At 43.7% G+C, this 19,443-nt stretch overlaps 1 protein-coding gene across 1 annotated transcript in view; it reads left to right on the top strand.

The window, feature by feature from the left end:
* The window catches only part of CFAP54 (cilia and flagella associated protein 54), a 191,924-nt gene extending 179,831 nt beyond the window's left edge, over positions 1-12,093 (top strand). Inside the window, exons 60-61 of the mRNA XM_050935964.1 lie at positions 1,274-1,351; positions 10,752-12,093. Coding sequence (XP_050791921.1) covers positions 1,274-1,351; positions 10,752-10,871 — 198 coding nt within the window. The 3' untranslated portion in view covers positions 10,872-12,093. The remainder of the gene's footprint in view (positions 1-1,273; positions 1,352-10,751) is intronic.
* The last annotated feature ends 7,350 nt before the right edge of the window (positions 12,094-19,443 follow it).

A 19,443-nucleotide genomic window follows, 5' to 3' on the forward strand; every position in this document is an offset into this window, starting at 1 on the left:
GGGCTAAAACTGGCAAGGAATTTCTTTTCATTTTCTCTATCCCACCATGCTCTCTTTTATTAGCAAGGCTGAATATGTCTCTGTGACATAAATAAATAAATACAAAAGAGGCAATTTCAGAATTTCCATGTGGTCTCTTTGAGATAATGTCAATGGAATAGAATATTGCTGCAGCGTAACTGCTGCTTGATAAATGCCGAAGAAAAGTAGGCGTTTATTTTCAAAGTGGGAGACATTTATCATGTGACAGTGTTCTCTCTATATCTATTATATGAAATGATTAATGATGTAGATGCTGTCATTTTGCTTGATGAGTGCTGTGAAGCAGTAACAATTGCTCACTGTGCCGTTATTGAAAAGCTGTATTCTGACTGGCTTGGAGAACAAATGATATTTCAGCCAATCACAGAATACAGTGTTTTTAGAAGGTAGACAGAGCTGTCCTTCAGTGACTGCTTCTGATTAGCTGAAGGTTTTTGTTCAAACTTTCATTAGTAAATAAGTCAGTGATCTGAAAACCACAGTCTGGAATGCTGATTGGTTGTGGCATTTCTTTTGTATGTTACATGTACACAAATATCTTTTTGCCTATCTGCTTAACTCTGTCTTCAATAAATGTGTGGCAGAAGTATACTTACTGGGGGCTCATTCCCAGAGCTGTCCCATCCATAGGATGGACAGGAGCAACAGTCCTGTGGTTTGTGGGGCCCTGTGCTTTCGGATGTGGGATCCAAGGTGGCTTGGGGGGTTAGCAGAGGGCCTGGCGCCAGCAGCAATGAGCAACCTGGCCCCAGCCTGCCCTGTTCCGCTCCGCCTCCCGGCATTGCTTGGGGGAGGGGGCGGAAGCCAGAAAGAGGCAGGACGGGGGCTTGGGGAAGGGGTGGAATGGGGGCGGTGAGGGGATGTGTGGAGCTGTTGGCCCGGGCCCCGCACTCACCTAGGGACGGCTCTACTCATTCCTGAAGTCAATTGGTGTTTTGCCTGAGTAAGGACTGCAGGATTGGGCCCTTGAGTTGCTATAGAAAAGATCAGCATGAATTTATTGTAGATACTATAAGTCTGGTACTTTATAAATTTAAGGATGTCTGAGCATCACTTCTCTGCAGTACTAAAAAATGGAACATAAACATTCCCACACTTGGAATTCTGTCAAAACAACAAATAACCCCATAATTGTGAGGCATCAAATAAGAATTTTTAAAATTCCTATCTAATAATTCATAGCAGAAAACGTAAAATACAGCATTGATTTTTCCTATTTTGTTATCATTAGGAAATGCTTAAACAATGTTTGTGTGAAGTAAAAGCTTTGCTGTGTGTTGTTCCAGATCTGTCCTCTCCATTAACTGAGGTATGATATTCTGTTTTTAAAAAATCCCTCTTTTTCTTCAAGGCTAAAACTCTTTGATCAAACTAAAATAGAGATAATATTAATTAATGTCTTCCTTTCTTTCCTACATTATTGGTTTTTAATAGAGATTTGTACAAGCAAAAGAGCACTGATGTACACGATTGTTACCTGCTCAATTTAGGGCACCCCGCCTATACCCTACCCAAGGCTCACGGGTTGACTCAATCAATTTAGGCACTCCCATCCTTTCCTTCCAAGAGCTCAGGGTGTAGGGTACCTATCCTTACCAATAGGGCTCAGGAAGAAACCTGGTCAATTTAAGTTCCCACTCCTACTCACAGGGCTCAGGGCTCTATGGGTCTGTAGAAGCTTTTCCCAGTGAAAGAGTCTTAAATAGCTGTGCTCTGAACACCTATTTATTAGCAACACACAGAGAATATATATACCAAGCAAATCTCTTATGCTCACCACTCCCAATACATAGACAAATTTCACCCAATGGCCATTGAGGATCCACTAATCTGGGGGTTCCCAGCGATGCCTCTGCATGTCATGGTCATATAGAGGGGTCAGAGTTCTGGGAGCTTGATGTTTTACTGCAGTCTGGAAATGGTACCCAAAGAGCATTGTTTTTCATTTATATTATATAGGTAAAACTAGCTACCTCCTTTACATTTACTAAACCTATCACATTATCCCACACTCCTAAATAACAAAAATTTAACCAATTACACACTGGTGTCTGTGTCCTCCTTCCTGCTCAAGTTTTTACATTTACAATTTAGGCATGAAAGATAAATTTACTTGTGACCTCTGTGTTTATGCAGATGGTCAGCATTAAAACACTAGTCAGAGCTTATCTGACCATTTATTCAGTCTCTTTCTGTATCCTCCCTAATTTCTCAGCGTCTTTACAACCTTGGTAGTTATAACTTTCATTAGGGACATTCCTGAGATGGGCGTGCTTTATCAGCAGCCGAACATTCTTCTTTTTTTTTGGTCTTCAGTGTTAGAGGTGAACTCCCTGAGTTTCACCCACGGCTGGTTTAATATGGGACAGGGGGAGGCGGGTGTTTCATCAGGTCTCAGGCCTACACAATAGCATGATTATAAATTTTATATCTTCATTGTTTGGGCTACAAACACTTCCTTCCACATACAACAGAAAACTAAAACTGCTCACAGTAGATTTGTCTAATTTTTCCCTTCACCTTTGCCAAGAGCTACATCCTTTGCATAGGCTCCACCAGATTCCCTGCACTTTTTAATGTAATGACTAATGTATCCCTACATCTAGCTTTGGACCTTCCAGTCACTTGGGCTTTCCTTCTGTCCTTTTTGGCTCTTATTTTTAACTTTTTTGGGAGCTGGATTGGTACATTTATTTGGTTCATGACATTGTACTCCAGTTGTTGCTCCACTTGTGATCAGAATTCAGTTTCTCTTGGATGCATCCAAAGAGTGATTGTGACTTCACTATCGGTTTCTAAGTCTGTAGAAAGACTGTCTTAAATAAAATCAAGGGCAGTGAGGTAATATCTTTTATTGGACCAGCTTCTGTAAGTGAGAGAGACAAACATTTGAGCTTATACCAAGCTCTTCATTAGATCTGGGAAATGTACTCAGAAGGTACATCTATACTGCAATTAGACACCTACAGCTGGCTCATGCCAGCTGACTCAGGCTAAGGGATTGTTTAACTGCAGTGTACACTTTCGGGCTTGGGCTGCAGCCCAAGCTCTGGGACCCTCCCCCATTACAGATATATATCCTGGACTTTCTACTTGGAGTATGTTCTGTGGTATCTGAGTTCCTAGCTGTAGATAACAGATTTCTTGGTGTGTTCGGGGTGTTTACTGGATCTGTGAAGGTAGGTGTAGTTATCTGTGGGTTTCTTGTATGTAGTTATCTGAAGGGTTCCACTGCTGAAGCTGATCGTGGAGTCCAGGATGTTGACCAGACTCTGTCAGAACAACTGATACAAAACCTGTAGGCATATCTTCACTGCTGCAATGATCAACACTCCCCATAACACACCTTTCAAGATCCAAGGGTTCTACACATGCCTATCACAACATGTTGTGAATCTCATTCAGTGCATGAAATATCCCAATAACCAATGATGAGCTGCCAAAAAATTAACAACCGGTTCCCTCCTCCTCACCCCAGGAGGGGGTCATTCTCCCCCCCCCAGGACTCCTGCCCCATTTAACCCCCCACATTCTTTCCCCCCCGGGACCCCTGCCCCATCCACCTCCCTTCCCTGTCCCCTGACTGCCCCCTGCTGCCCCATCCAACCCCTCCTCTCGTTCCTGATGCCCCCTCAGGACCCCTGCCCCATCCAACCACCCCTTCTCTCTGTCCACTGACTGCCCCAGAATCCTTACCCCTGACTGCCCCCCACCGCCCCCTTCAACCCCTGCTCCTTCCTGACTGCCCCCCTGGGACCCTTTCCCCCATTCAATCCCCCTGTTCCCTGCCCTCTGACTGCCCCGACCCCTATCCCCTCCCCAAAACTCCCCTGCCCTCTTCCAACACCCCCTCCCTGCCCCCTTACTGCGCTGGAGGCCGGGCCGGGCACACTGGAGGCCGAGCCGGGCGCACTGGAGGCTGGGCCAGAGCCAGGGTGCTCGGGGGCTGGGACAACCGGTTCTAAAAGGACTTTTAAATTTAACAATCGGTTCCTGCAAACCGGCTCCAGCTCACCATTGCCAACAACAACTATGTGGGTGAAACCAGACAATCACTATGCTCCCGAATGAACTCTCACATAAAAATGATAAAAGACAAAAATACCAAATCGCCTATGAGTGAACGCTTTTCACAAAGCAATCATTCTATATCTGACCTCTCGGTCTTCATCTCAAAGGAAACCTGCACAATACCTTCAAAAGATGAGCTTGGGAGCTAAAATTGATAACTTTACTGAACACTAAAAATCGTGGACTGAACAGAGACACTGGATTCATGGCTTATTACAACACTCTGTAATCCACTAAACCCCTGACCCCGAGCTTTTTGTTTCCCCTGTGACTGGAGAGATGTTGACAGACCACGTGACCTTGAATGGTCCCTTGAAATATCTGTTAACTACTTATGCTATACAATCTTTTCCACCTTGTACTTAGCTGTGACACCCCGAGTATGTTTCCCAGACCTGACGAAGAGCTCTGTCTAGCTTGAAAGCTTGTCTTTCTCACCAACAGAAGTTGGTCCAATAAAAGATATTGCCTAACCCACTTTGTGTCTCTAATATTCTGGGACCAACATGGCTACACCAACACTGCATTAAATAAAAACAGATATAGCATACCATGTTAAAAAGATCTGTGGGTCGGTCAGACTCAGTATGACAATTCAACCACTAGCCCTCTAGGGATTTCCTGCCTCTCTTCATTTTTTTTCAAGTTATTTGTAAACCTTGGTGTTCTGTGAGGAGAAGCTGGCCTGGGTGCAACTAGTGTGATAGTAGATGCCAAAACATTAGTGTAAAGTCTAATCAACTGTTGATAGACTGATGAGGACAATTTTTTTCCTCAAGTCTGCCTGATGGAAGCTTAATGGTTCTTCTCTGAGTGATATACCTATGGGTGCTACAGGTGTAGGCGTGGCAGTGTCCCCTGCACTTGGGATCAGAGATCTTCATCAGCAGTGTCGTTGGACCACACGTGCACCTTCCCCGTCTCAGAGGATGTATATATAGTGCTGCGCTGTGCTGTGCTGTCCAACTTCCCCCAGTTCCTTCTCTGCAGCCTTTGGTCTGGGATGGAATCTGCAAGAGCCTGCTTATCCTGTTCTCTCAGTAGATAGTGCTTTACCTGTTAGTCGTAGCATCATTAGTATTTTCTTCTTTTCCTTCTCTTTTCCTCTATCTAAAAAATGTTTACAAATTTGTTTTAACTTTACCTTTACAGTTATTTCATAGTTTAGGTTTTCGTTTCTCCACTTCCTGCCCAGCAAACTTTTTTCCCCCTCACAATTATGTCCAGATTACCCAGGTTTAAGAGGTGTGTTTCTTGCATGGTTGCCTTCCCAGTACCAGACAACCACTTGCAGTGCATTCACGGTCTGGGAGGGGGACTCGTCCCACAAAAATGTTCCCACTGCCCCAGCCTGGTAGTCAGAGCCAGAAAAGACTGGGAAATTCAGTTAAAATGTCTCCTTATGGAGAAATCACTACAACCGGCATTAGACCTGGGCCCAGACTTCACTCCTATGAGGCCCTCATGCTCTGCCAGATCATCTGCCAATCCTCATTCCCTGTGTCCCTTGGAGAGAAAGTCATCACTTTCTTGCTTGGTTGAAAAGAAATGGGCTCCCTCCTCACACTTTGAGGCACAGTCTGCCAGAACACCATCCCCTGAGAGGTCAGTTGCCTCAATATCATCTGACAGGGGACATGGCTCCAGGGCTTGTCCAAGTACCTCTCCTACCAAATTGAAGAAACTGTCTCACAACTCTGGAGCCCAAGACAGGCCATCGAAACTGTCGGCATTGGCAAAATCATCAGCACTGGCAAAGTCATTGGCACCAGCCAAATTGGCACTGCCCAAGTCATTGGCACTGCCCAAGCCTCTTGCTCCATCTACTGACTCTTCAGGGGAGCACATCCGTCCTTCAGCATTGAGTTGCGCGTCGGCACCGATGATGATTTTCCCGCCTTCACAAGACTTCAAATATCCTAAAAACCTACTGGTATCTGACATTCCTGAGTCCCCTCTCCTTAGATGTGTCCTCGTTGGTCTCTCACCTTCCGGAGGCTGAGCCTCTGCCAGTACTGGCTGAGGAAGAACAGGAGGAGGAAGAGAAGAAGGAAGCCACAGCAACATTACATTTCTCTTCCTCTTCCCTGGACGAGGCTATCATGCCTCCACCTTCTACAACTGCTGACAACTTCAGATATTTTTAAGAGTTATTCCACAGGATTTCAGACTCTCTTCAGATTCCATTGGAGGAAGTCAGTGACCAGCAGCACAAGCTACTTTGTCTGAACACATCCTCTTCTTCCAAGATCGCAGTACCAATAAATGAGGCTTTTCTCGACACCACGAAAGTGCTCTGGCAGACCCCAGCATCCATCATCCCTCTGACTTGCAAACATGACAACAAAAATACTATGTTCCATCAAAAAATGCAGAATTTCTATTCTTGCACCCTACCCCTAATTCTCTGGTAGTCAGTGTGGTGCAAGAGAGAGACCGTCAATACCAATCCTGGTCTAGCCATCCAGACAGAGTTTAGAAATGCTTAGACTTATTTGAATGCAAGGCATGTTCATCAGCCATGCTCCAATTTTGAATTTTGTACTATGAGCTCTTATGGCTAAATACAGTGACAGTAGAACCTCAGAGCTATGAACACCTCAGGAATGGAGGTTGTTCATAATTCTGACATGTTCGTAACTCTGAACAAAACATTATAGTTGTTCTTTCAAAAGTTCACAACTGAACATTGACTTACTACAGCTTTGAAACTTTACTATGCAGAAGAAAAATGCTGCTTCCCTTTTTTTTAGTAGTTTATGTTTAACACCATACTGTACTGTATTTGCCTTTTTTTTTGGTCTCTGCAGCTGCCTGATTGCGTTCCAAATGAGGTGCGTGGTTGACTGGTCAGTTCATAACTCTGGTATTCATAACTCAGATTCTACTGTACTTAAATTATTCCAAGTTGGAGGAACTCTGTTGTGACCTTCCAGAGGTCAAGAAAGAGCAATTTCAGACTCTAATATCTGAGAGATGCTTCTAGCACATACAAACCTACAAGCCACATTAGACTGCAGATACCGCTGCCCACTCCATCGCAACTGTGATGGCATTCTTCATGGCTCCACCTCTTGGGCTTTCCTAAGGAGGTACAAACCTCTGTGGAAGACTTATCTTTGAGGGCCAAAAAGTATTCTTAGTGCACACAGATGATTCCCTGCACTCCCTTAAAGACTCCTCTCCATTCTTTCAGCATCTACATATCAGGTGCCGAAAAGACGCCTGGGGAAGTATCATTTTCCCCCCCATGATCCCGATCATTGCAATATACTCCTCAACAGCACTTTTTTGACATCCAGCACTGAAAACAAAGATCTCCCTCCAAACGTAGACAGCACTCCTCAGTGGGCTACCTCTCACGCACACCCACCGAAGCAACAATTTTGAAGGTGTGGTCGAGGCCCTGAGAAGTCTCCCAGTCATTTCCATCTTCTTTGACATCCCACCAGTTTGGTGACAGACTAGCTCTATTTTTCCTACCATGGAGACTAATCATGTTGGACAAGCGGGTTCTAAAGATAGTAAAGGAAGGATACTCCATCCCCTTTCTGTACTTCCCTGCCACCTCCTGACCCCTGTCCTTCTTCAGGGACCCCTCTAACAAACTCCAGAATAGATAGCCCCTACTGCAATTAGAACACATTCCACATGTCCACTATCCACCTGGATAGCTTTTCTCAATAATGTCCCCATTGCTGACATTTGCAAAACTGCCACATGGGCATCAACAGACATTTTTTCCCGTCACTATGCTATTATGCATGATGCCACAGCAAACACTCTCCTAGGACATGCTGTCTCATCATCAGCAGTAAATGTCACTCTGAAACCCCAGCCTTCCAATCAGGGGCACTGCTTTCTTGTCACCTATAAGTGGAGCACCTGTAGTGACATCACTCTAAGAAGATTACTCACCCTGTGCAGTAATTGAGGTTCTTTGAGATATGTGTCCTTATGTGTGCTCCACTACCTACCCTCCTGCCCTCTGCTTCGGAGCCGAAAACACAAGTTCTGTGGCAGAGATGGAACTGGCAGTGGTCAGACTGCACAGCGCTATATATAGGGCCCGCTCACAGTGCAGAGTGGGAGGTGCGCATGTGCAGTCTGATGGGCACTGCTGATGAAGATCTCTGATCCCTGGTGCAGGGTGTGCTGCTGCACCTAGAAGTGGAGAATCTGCAGTTACTGCACTGGATAAGTAATCTTCTCTTCAATCAGCGTGAAAGCTTTCCAGTATGAGGCACTATTACTCAACTTTCTCGACTACCTTAAAGTGGCCATGAAAGTGCTGCAGTGGCAGCAGCTGGGTGTTCAAGTAAGAATCCTAGGGTAAGTGTCAAAGTCCATCCTAACCAGTGACCCCTCCACTAATCCCCAAATACCTTTACCCTACAGCTGCCCACAGCATAATGATGAATACACAAGGCATCCCCCTCATTCACCCTTTATAAATAATTAAACCATGGATCTCTGATCTCCACTCCCCATTCCCAATCAAATTATCTCCTCTGCCACATTACTAAATACAGTACTCCCTGGTACTCATAGAGCAGTCCTGCCTATAGGAGTGAGATTGTCCAAAGGACTGACTCTTATGGATCCTGGCCCAACTAATAATGGGGAAAAGGTCCATGGTATCTGGGAGTTCTGCAGTCCCATCTTGGCTGATCAACATTCACCAGCACAAATGCAGAGCTCCTCAAAACCCTTTTGTACATATCACCTTCCCCCTTCCCACCAACCCAGATATCCCCTTTGAGAAATATATCTTCCTCCTCCCAAAGGACCCTATCCCTCCACATTACTCAGTTCATGGCCCATATCTGAATGCAGTTATTTCTGCAGAAATCAGACTTCCAACAATCCTGCCCAAACATCTTCCCTGGAAGTAGAAGCTGGGCCAGGTGAATAGAAAGAGAAGCCATACCAGTTTCCTTACAGTCCTGGTGGGCTGTATCAGTGGGGCCTGTTTTAAAATTCTTCTGAACTTCTCATTGTGGTGAATCTGGTTGTAGATACAAAGCAGGTCCAGCCAAGTTCCCTCATAGTCACACAATGGCATTAACCTTTTAATTTGATATAGTTTTATGCCAAAAACAAACTCATATGTTTCCACAGGCAAAACAATTGACTTTTCAAACCAACATGTTGAATAGAGGCTTCAGGCCAAATCCTCTCACATAAAACTTCCATGGGAGATTTGGTTAAGGAAGGATTTAGGGCCTGATCCTGCAAAGGGCTGAGTATCTTCAGATCTCACTGAAGCCAATGAAAGTTAAGGATGCTCAGCACCTTCCTCTTTAAAATATATTTCAGAGCAATAAATGGAAGCGCCGGCCCTGAGCACGCTCCCCTTTTGGTGATCACTGAGCCCCACCCCTACCTGTCCCCTGAAGCCACGATGCGTTGCCAAAACACTCCTTGTCTTACTTTGAGCACAGGGACTGCAGTTGTTCCTGCCTTTGTATGGGGTATGTAAGCAGAAGAGGCTTCTTGTGCACCCTCGCCTCACAGCAGGGCCAGGGAAAATCTAGTCCATTAAAGAAACCTTTCACAGTTGGGTTTTTTTGCCTCCTTTTTGTCTTTTCCTGAGCTAATTGAATTAAATCAGTTTAAAATTTTGCGTAAAGTCTTCTAAAATTCTCTTTCTTGTCCTGTCACACTTAGCAGCCCATTGTATTTTCCTGTCTTTTTTTTCTTTTGTTGAAGTATCTGCCTGTACTTTTGCTTCATCATTGAATTAACTGGTTAATTAGAACAAAAGGCCATTTTCATTGACTCATTCATTTTAGCGTATATTAGTGTTCAGGTTTTGAGAATAGAAGATGGATCATCTGTTTAAAAATAATATACTCAGTACTGTCAGATGCCCCAGTGAAATTTTAAAGAATAACGCTAAGGAAAGTCCATTTTACATTTCAAAAGTGATTTCTAAATAAAATCCCTTTTGGCTGAATGCAATTAAACAATAACTTGAAAACTGATCCAGTTCATATAGACCAGGTGGTCTCACATTAATTGGTGTCAGGGCTAGGGGAACTGGCATCACCTTCTTACAAGATCCACTGAGATTAACTTGGAATTGTACTATAACCTGGGACACTCTTTCTTTCCCTTTAGAGCAGTGCTGGGCAACCTGCAGCCCACAGGTTGCCCACCACTGCTTTAGAGCCCTCTCATTGTGTGTGTGTGGGCGGGTGGGGGGATGATTGGTAATAATTGTAGCTAGTGGGATTCCTTGGCACCATGGCTCCATTGGAGCCACACTACTGAGTGGTGGGAGGAAGGAACCAGAGTTCAAGAGCAGAACAAAAACATGACTGGGGCAGATGGTCTTGGTGCCCTGGCATCCAGTGGATATACCAAAGTCCCCAGGTTTGAGGGGCACAGAGTGATCAAAGAGAAACTCTGTGAAGGGATCTTGCTGAGGTTTCCTCCCCCTTAACCGGTTTCCATGGGGTTTTATGTAAGAAGAGGTCATTTTGGGCTCAAACTTATTTATGTGCGTATTTGCAATTTATTCTTCCATTGTGGTTGGGAAACCTGTTTTTTGACAATTTAAGAGGTCTCAGTTTATTCCTGCTGTAATATTAAAGAGCTGTTTACTTAAGAAATATTGTTTTTATCTTTGCCAGGTCCCATTTGACGTTACTTTGCTGTCAATACAAAATTTGGAGAAAATGTTTGATCCTGCTAATGGATGTGTGATAGCTGGAGGAAGCCTTTTCAGCTGGGTTATATCTCTGCTCCCTTGAATTTTCATTCTCTAGTAATTTAATCAAATACTGAATTTCACAGTTTTAAAGGTCAAATTGTGTTCCTACTTCAGCCAGTGGGAATTTTGCCATTGATTTTAATGGGACCGAGATCTGGCCCCTATTGATTTATGTAGCTTTTAGTTACATTTTGGAAAATGTCACCTTTTATTTTTTATTAAATAAGTTAACTTTCCTTCTTCCTTATGTTTCTTAATCAAAAAAATGTCTTTTTCAGGAATTAATGTTCTTACAGGAACTTTTTATAGTAAAAAGATTTAAAATGTGAGTTATTCAGTCCTAAATAAGTGAGTTTGTATTTTGCTGGGGTTTCTCCTTTTCAAAAACCTCATGTTGATTAAAAAATGTGAATAGGCCAAAAAGACTGTTTGCCCTTGAGATACTGCAGGCCTCGTAGCCTCCTAATATTAAAATATAAACTATAGATTTTTCCATAAAACATGTATTATATGCTAAATTTTACCCTACCAGCACACATTTAACTGCTTTTGCAGTTAGTCACAGGTGCTTCTACTGACGAGCTTCATTGAGAAACAACTACCTGAAACCACTGCACTGGACTTCTTTCACAATTTCACTGCTTTTAAATTACAATTTCAGACTCCTCTCTCTTTGTTAAAGGAAGAAAAACTCTTACATACTGCTGACAGTGAAACTGATTTGTTTGAAAGCGGTATATTTAGATATCGCCATATAATTCTGAAGAGAGAATCTGTAAACAGGCAAATTTAAAAGCTACAAAAGTATAGTACAAAGGTATTGTATCTTTCATACAATATTCTAAAATGCTTAACAAAATAACATTGAAAATATGTATAAATGCTAAGTATTATTATTGTTTGAAAATTTGGACAAACATTAACTAAAGTTAGGGTGACCAGATGAGAGACGTGAAATATCGGGACTAGGGGGGTGCCGGCAGAGCAACAACCCCCCCCCCCAAGACCCAGCGGTGAAGTGGGGGGAGTGGGAACAAGAGTCACCAGAGCATAGGAAAAATTCCTGGGGACTGAGCACCTATCGGCAGCTCCACGCCCTGCCCCTCTACACCAGGTCACCTTCACTCTGCCTCCACCTCCCTTGAGCTGGCTGCCACGCCCTGCTTCTCCCCCCTCCCTCCAGTGCTTGCGCTGCCAAACAGCTGATTAGCACAAGCCTGGGAGGGAGGGGTGAGGAGGAGGAATGTGGCGTGCTTGGGGAAGAGGCGAGGCCAGGGTGGGGATTTGGGGAGGGATCCAATGGGGGAGGGAGGGGTGGAGTTGGGGTGGAGCCGGGGTGGATTTGGGGCAGGGGGGCCATGAGCCCCCTCCACCTGTGCGCCGGAGGGCAAAATATCGGGACGCAGGACAAACAAGTAAATATCAGGACGTCTGGTCACCCTAACTAAAGTATCATAAAAACAACCCTCTGAGAAAGGAAGTGTTGTTATCCCAACTTTACAAAGGGGGAGATAGACACAGAAAAATGAAGTTGCTTGACCAAGACCACATAGTAAGTCACTGTGAGATCCAAGATTAGAATTTGGGAGTTTCTGGTCCCTAGCCATTGCTCAAGTTATACGATCATTTTGCCTCAAAACCATTATTAACTACAATAATTCAGGCAAGAAGCAATACAGCTAACAGAAAGGATCAGGGGGAAGTCTGGGGGAATTAGTTGAGTTGTACCTGTTGATTAGAGTTTGAGACTGGGAGTCAGAAATCCTGAGTTCTGTTCTACCTTCTGTGTGTGACTGTAGACACTTAATGGTGAAATCCTGGCCCCACTGAATGGCAAAACTCTCACGGACTTCACTGAGGCACTTTTTCTCTGTGCCTCAGTTAACCAAATGATAAAATAGATATAATGATTCTTAAAGGTGATCGGTAAAGGAAAAAAGAGAGTTGTACTCCTTTTTGCTTTATTATATATAAAGGATGACAGAAAGTATTTTTGTTATGTGTTGCTTTTATTATAAGAGATGTGTGTGTGGGGGTGTTTATTTTTACATTATTCAGATGTTTTCAATGTTTTTCCTATAACACTATGGAGTACTACTAAGAGGAGTACTACTAGGATTATCACATCAGAGGAATCAAGAAAGTGAAACTTGAGTAACTAATTAGGGAATGTATTTTTAGTGAGATTGTTTAAAACTCTCTTATAACTCATATTTAACTAAAAATGGAGAAAAGATTCACAGCTACTACTCCTTCAATGAAAGGCTGAGAATGCTCCATCTACAGTTCCACCATCCTCCAGGAAGACCCCCAACTCTTACAGGGAAAATGAAAAATTTACATTCCTCATATTTCTTTTATAAAAGAAGTAGAAAAACAGCATATTTGGAAAAACCTTTCCAGCCTTCATAAAAACAAAAAAAGGGCACATACCTCATTTTTTCTTTTCTTTTTTTAATTCTTTTTGAAGGTCACCTTGAAGTATATCAGGGGGTTTTCATGAGGCTTAATTAATATTTGTAAGGCACTTTGAGACCATCAGATGAAAAGTGCTGTATAAGTAAAAAGTTTTTTGTTACAGAGAAGATAACTCTTCAGTGCTGTCAATCTGGACCCTGCCACCACTATTACATTTATTTTAAAAAGAGAAATGTTCAATAGAATTCTTTTCACGTTCATATTTAAATATTTTATGCTTTTAAAGATATTTTTGTTGAAATAAGAATGTTGTCCTACCGTCTCTCCTTAGCACTTCAGTAAAATGGTAATGCTGAAATTTTGACATCACTGTATCCATAGCAGCAAATTTTACTTTCATAAACACAGGATTAAGAATTCATTGAAGGTCTCAGAAGGTAGCATTGGAGATGACATATTTCTTTAGCATATAATTAAATTCTTTAGTTAACAATCTGCTTGTAATGAAGAAAGCTCATATTTAAACACGTTTTCAACAATTGCATAGAGTAAAACATAAAATTAATTGCAAAGTAAATTGCTTCTTGTTTTCTGAAGCATAGGAATTCGAATGGGTTTTTCATCCCCTACCATTGAATGAAGACTAGGGTTTACAGTCTGTTAGACTCAGATAAGTCTCTGTTAGCACCATTACTCAAATCTCTGCAATATGCTCTCCCTCAGTCCTCCTAAAATATTACAGGTGGAGGTGACCATGTCTTGTCTGATTCCACAGTTTGAAGACTAACTGATGGGACCAGCATCCCCCAGGCCTTTTGTAGTGGGAGTCCAATCCTTGCAAGGATCATCCTTCTCCTGCAGTGCAGCGGTAGAATTAGTTACTTTTATGACAGCTCTGAAAAACCTGCCCATCTCAACTTGGACACCCAGACATTGAGGCTCCAACAATTAATGGACAGTGGCCAAATTTTGGCCAAAATATTTCTGTGCCTCAAGTGCCCATCTGTAAAATGGGGTTAATAATACTTCCCTATCTCATAGGGGTTTTGTGAGGATAAATTCATTATTATTGTGAGAGGCAATAGTGAGGAAATAAAATACTCCAATACAATTACAGCATATGCATGACTAAAGTCAATAATATGCTGATTGTGAGAATGTGACTGAACCAATCTCACCGCTCAACATAGAGTTGTTTCAAAATTTGTGAAATCAGTTTATAATGGTAAAAAACATGCATTGAATGTTTCTCCTCCTGACTGTCAGGAATCAGGGTCTTCAGCAGAGCAAGCCTCCAGACAACCTAACAAGTGCAGCTGGCCTGTAAGAGGGGTTTCTGATTGATTACACTGCTTGATTGGCAAGAAGAGTCAGCAGGCCAGCTCTTAAGCCCAGAAGCAGTTTGGCAGCAGCTCAGAGAATTTTCCCATGGCTGCAATAGTTCCTGCTCCTGCCTTGTTCCTGCCCTGATCCTGTCTCAAACCCAGGCCTGCTCCTGCCTTGCTTTTATCCAAGTAACCTGGGTCTGACCTTCAGCTCCTGTTCTGGACTTCTGACTCTGGATAAAACTAGGCAGGCCACTTGTATTAAACCAGACAGTCCTGCTTTTCTAGGGTTTGTCCCATGTCTGGAGTCAGACAAAACTGGATGTGATTTCGTTGGGTATCAAATAGGAGATGCCACATTGAAAACGGTGCTGCTCTGTCCCTGCAGGCATCACCTCGCACGCAAGGTCATACTGGCGGGAACAGAGCAGTGCGCTCTTAGACCTGGTGTCTCCCTCCACAAGCAGTGTGACCTTGCATGCACAGTGTGTGCAACATCATGCAGCATGGGGGTGCCATTCTGCTCCCATGCAGCATGACCTCACGCGCATTGTGCATCCGAGGTAACGCTAGCGTAAGTGGGGTCACGTTGGCAGGAGCAGGCTCACATTGTTCGCAGAAGTCCTGGAATGTCCAGTGTTCCAGGAATGCATGAGTTAGGGTTGCCACCGATCTGGTTTTCACCTGGAAAGTCTGGCTTTTGGTTTGTGTGTCTGGGTGCCATTTGACAAGCCCTGATGTCCTTTTTTTTTTAATCTGTGGAAACAATTCACTGCCGATTTTAGTTTAACCTGCTGAGAGACACTTACCCAGCGAATGCTTGCCACCCTTATGAAGAGCGGGACAGAGCCTAGCCAATCACAGCCTGGCACCTTGCCTGCCCAGCCAGTCACAGCTTTCCCTGCCCCGCCCACTCCTGACCACCCAACTGGGGAAAGTTTGGAAAGTTTCTCAGCCTAGAATTTGGCAGGTCATGGGAACTAGGCAGGTGTGCAACAAATGGTGGAGGAGGGGCTTCATTCCTCTCCGCTCTCATGTAGGTGTGTTGCAAATGAGGAAGCACCTGTTTCTCTTCCTTCCACACTGCCACTGTGTGTGCAAGTGGGTGGGACTGCCTTCTCTCTCACGTACTAGAGCAAATAAGGGGAGTGTCTCCCCACAGTCTGGGCATCCATGTAAATGTAGGGGGAGTCCTCCCTTTCACTCCAACTGTATGTTCAAAAGCAGGAACTCCGGGGAGTTCCCCAGGTTGTGTGTGCTAATGATGCAAACCTATCCCACTCTGTGTGTGTGTGTGTGTGTGTGTGTGTGTGTGTGTGTGTGTGTGTGTGTGTGTGTGTGTGTGTGTAAATGGAGAATTTCAAATAAGTGTTTGTAATATGCACAACCTCTTAGGACACAAAAACCCAATCCTGGTCTTAAAAAAGGTAAATGTTATTAAAAACAAAAAGAAAGAAAATACATTTGGAACTTAGGCTATTGCTAGATTTAAAAAGAGCAAATATAATAATAAACATCAAGAATGGTTTTCTTGAGGTGCAGCTTAATGATTACAAGCAAAATAAAAGCATTGGAGGTTAGCACAGAGGAGTCCACAAGCCAATAAGAAATAAAAGAAATAAATCTAATCACGTCTTCCTAGACATTTCTTGATATACTTACATATCCAGGGTTTCAAACAGAGGAACTTCTAGGTATGATTTGATGATTTTTTTCATACCTGGCACAAGCTTCTTACAGCATTTCTGCTCTATGTCTCCTCTCTCCGGAGAACAACAGACAGACAAAAGGGGAGTCTTGTTTCAATTTTTAAAAGTTCTAGCCTTCCCATTGGCTCTTTTGGCCAGGTGCCCACTCACTTCCTTTTACCTATGCATGCAGTCAGACTGTTTAACCCTTTACAGGTAAAGCAAGTAGAGAACAGCTATCAAGAGGGATTTTGTAGCTAACTGGGTGGCTGGGTGTCCATAAAAGGGAGCTACCCCCCTTCATTTATCACAGCATCTCTTGGAAGCCAAGTGGAAAACCTGTCTTGTAGGATGCACAGCAGTATAAAACTGGTTAAATCCCTGAGTGAGAAACTAAAATAAAAAAAGCCTCAGGCAATAGCTGAGGAAAATAAAGGCTTTGCATTCTGTGTAGTAGACAATAGGAGTACAGCAAAGATATAAACAAAACAGTTGAGAAGCACATTAAGACAAAAAGGTAGAGATATTTATTATTGGACTGCCTAGGGCTTTTTGAAATCCCTGTAAATGAGACAGAACCTGACTCTTTGTGCGGAGGGAGACTTGGAGAAATTTCTGTCATAGCTCATGAGCCTGATTCTCCTTTCACACGGCTTTTACATCTGTGTAACTTCATTGACTTTAAAGGAGATACTGATTTACACACATGTGAGAGGAGACTCAGACTCTTTAAGCCAACAAGAAGAAAAAGAGTTCTGACTAATGCTACAGGAGTCCCTTGAGAAAAGCTATTGGTACAGGAGATAAAACATGAACAATGATTGTGTGATGATGATGAATGTAAGGAATAAAGACACAATGCTAAAGGCTGTCAGGAAAATGAAAAGTAATGGCATTTTGTATAATGGTAACATGATTTTGTTTTTTTCTTGACCTTAGTTCACTTACATAGACCAGGACAAATGAAGTGAACCAGACAAATTAACGTTTCATCAACAATGGAGTTGACATGAGCATTTTATACCTAACAACTCTGAGATCATTTATAAGGGAAAGACTCATTAGGAAGCAAGGACAATACCGAGGAAGCTAGGGGCTGAAGGAATCTGCACTGTACCATTTTTTTTTGCTGTTTTTGTGTTTAATAGCCCTTTAGTAATAGTCTTTATTAAAGAATATACCACTTAAAGCGAGAGAGCAAAGACAATGTGAAACACCAACACTGGCTGTGAGGAACTGATGGTTGTCGCTTTAACAGATCAAACAATGTTTATCTTGTTGTAAAGCTCAAAGAAGCTGGAGTAACAACTCATATTCACAGTCAGAGTACACATGCCAAGAAATGCTGTTGCATGATTGATTATTAAAAATAAATGGGGACCAGAGTTAGAAAGTTGTAGTCCTATAAATAAATTAAACCATGCCCTAAGCTGAAAAGTTCAGTGCAAGAGCTGAACCTTCTCCAAGTTGGCTTTGGTTTTATTTACAGCAGCACTTAGAAGCCAGTCATGATCAGAAGCCCCACTGTGCTAGGTGGTGTACAAATATAATGAAGAATGGGCACTGGCACATGCGAGAGACAGGATTAGGCTTTGACCCATTATGATGATACAGGCCAGTCCTTATGGATCTAGATCCAAATTTCCTCAATGTTTTGGCCACGGGCTAAGCTCATCCCCATTACACATGTATGCAGTAATGATTGAAACTATCAATAAGCACTTCACTGCTCCACCCTGGCACACTGGCACCTGCAGCTTAGTGCACGTCTCTTCCTGTGCCCTTCGAGCACCATCCTCCCGGGATCCAGCTGGGACAGAGCAGGACTAGTGTTAACACTCGCTGTCACCCAGCCGCAGGACCGGCCAGGCTGTGTATGTGCAGGCCACATGGGAAGCAGGCAGACCAGACCAGCTGCATCTGTGTGTGCATGTCTGTCTGCACACGTTTGTCCACCTGTCCATGCATGTCTGCTTGCTGCACACGTGTCTGTCCGTCTGTCTGGGCATGTCTGCCGTTCTGTCTGCACATATGACCTTGTCTGTCCCTGCCTGTCGGCACCCCATGTCTGTCTGTCTGTCTGTCTGCACCCGGGTCTGTCCACCTGTCCATGCGTGTCTGTCTGTCGGTGCACACCTATGCATAGGCAGGAATTAGGGCCCAGAGTGGCAGGGCCCGGAGCCCCCACAGCTGACGCGACTCCCCCATTTCCCTGCCCCTTACACTGGAGCCGGTGTAGTAAATTGCTCTGCGTAGTAATGTGCTACTTACGGTGTACCGAGCATGCTGCTCTTCAGCCTGCCCTTATTAGCCATAAAATTCTGTTGACTGCTATTTACAGGGGTTAAAAAGGGGCAAAGGGGGCAAATCGGAGCAGGGGAATGGCCAGGGTCTGAGCAGGGAGTGGAAATTTACTGGTCAGGGGGTCAAGCAGCTGAAGGCAGGATTAGGAGAGGGGCTAAAGGGCAAAATCAGTGCCAGGGGAGAGGAGCAGGAGTTAAGCTTGGGGTGAAGCACTGACAGAGGGTGCCAGAGAGCAAAACCTGGCATAGGCAGGGGCACAGGGGATAACAGTTACCCCAGTGGAACTGAGACATCAGTGTTTGCAAAAATGGTGGGAGGCAAAGGGGCTTTTTTATTTCCCCTCTCACAGACAGCACCTCTTAGCATCGGCTTCCCAGGGCTGGGGTCTTAAAGGCACAGGCATCCCAATGCCTAGTCAATGCAGCTCCTCTTTGTCTGAGCTAACCTACTGAGGCTATGTCTACACTACAGAGTTCAAAGTGCTGCTGCAGATGCCAGTGCTCCTGGTAATCCACCTCGATGAGGGGATTAGCTCCAAGCACTGGGAGCCAAGCCTGTCCACACTAGTGCTTTAAAGCGCTCAAATTTACTGTGCTTGGGGGCGGGGTGGGGCATGATTTTTCACACCCCTGAGCCAGCAAGTTAGGGCACTTTAACTTGCCAGTGTAGATAATCTCTGAGACTTAATTCAGTGAAACATTTTACATATATCGCCTTAGAAACAAATAATTCCTTATCACTGTATCTGATTGCATAGAGTCTCCCAGCAGTTTCCCAAGTTGTCTTATCTGCTGCTGGGATTCCCTGAACTTCCTGAATTTTTTAGTCTACTTTTTTCTTCTCATTTTTAGAGCAGATGTTTATTCTGTTGGATCAT

This window comes from Gopherus flavomarginatus, chromosome 1 (genome assembly GCF_025201925.1).
Source record: "Gopherus flavomarginatus isolate rGopFla2 chromosome 1, rGopFla2.mat.asm, whole genome shotgun sequence".
NCBI classification, from domain to species: Eukaryota; Metazoa; Chordata; order Testudines; family Testudinidae; genus Gopherus; species Gopherus flavomarginatus.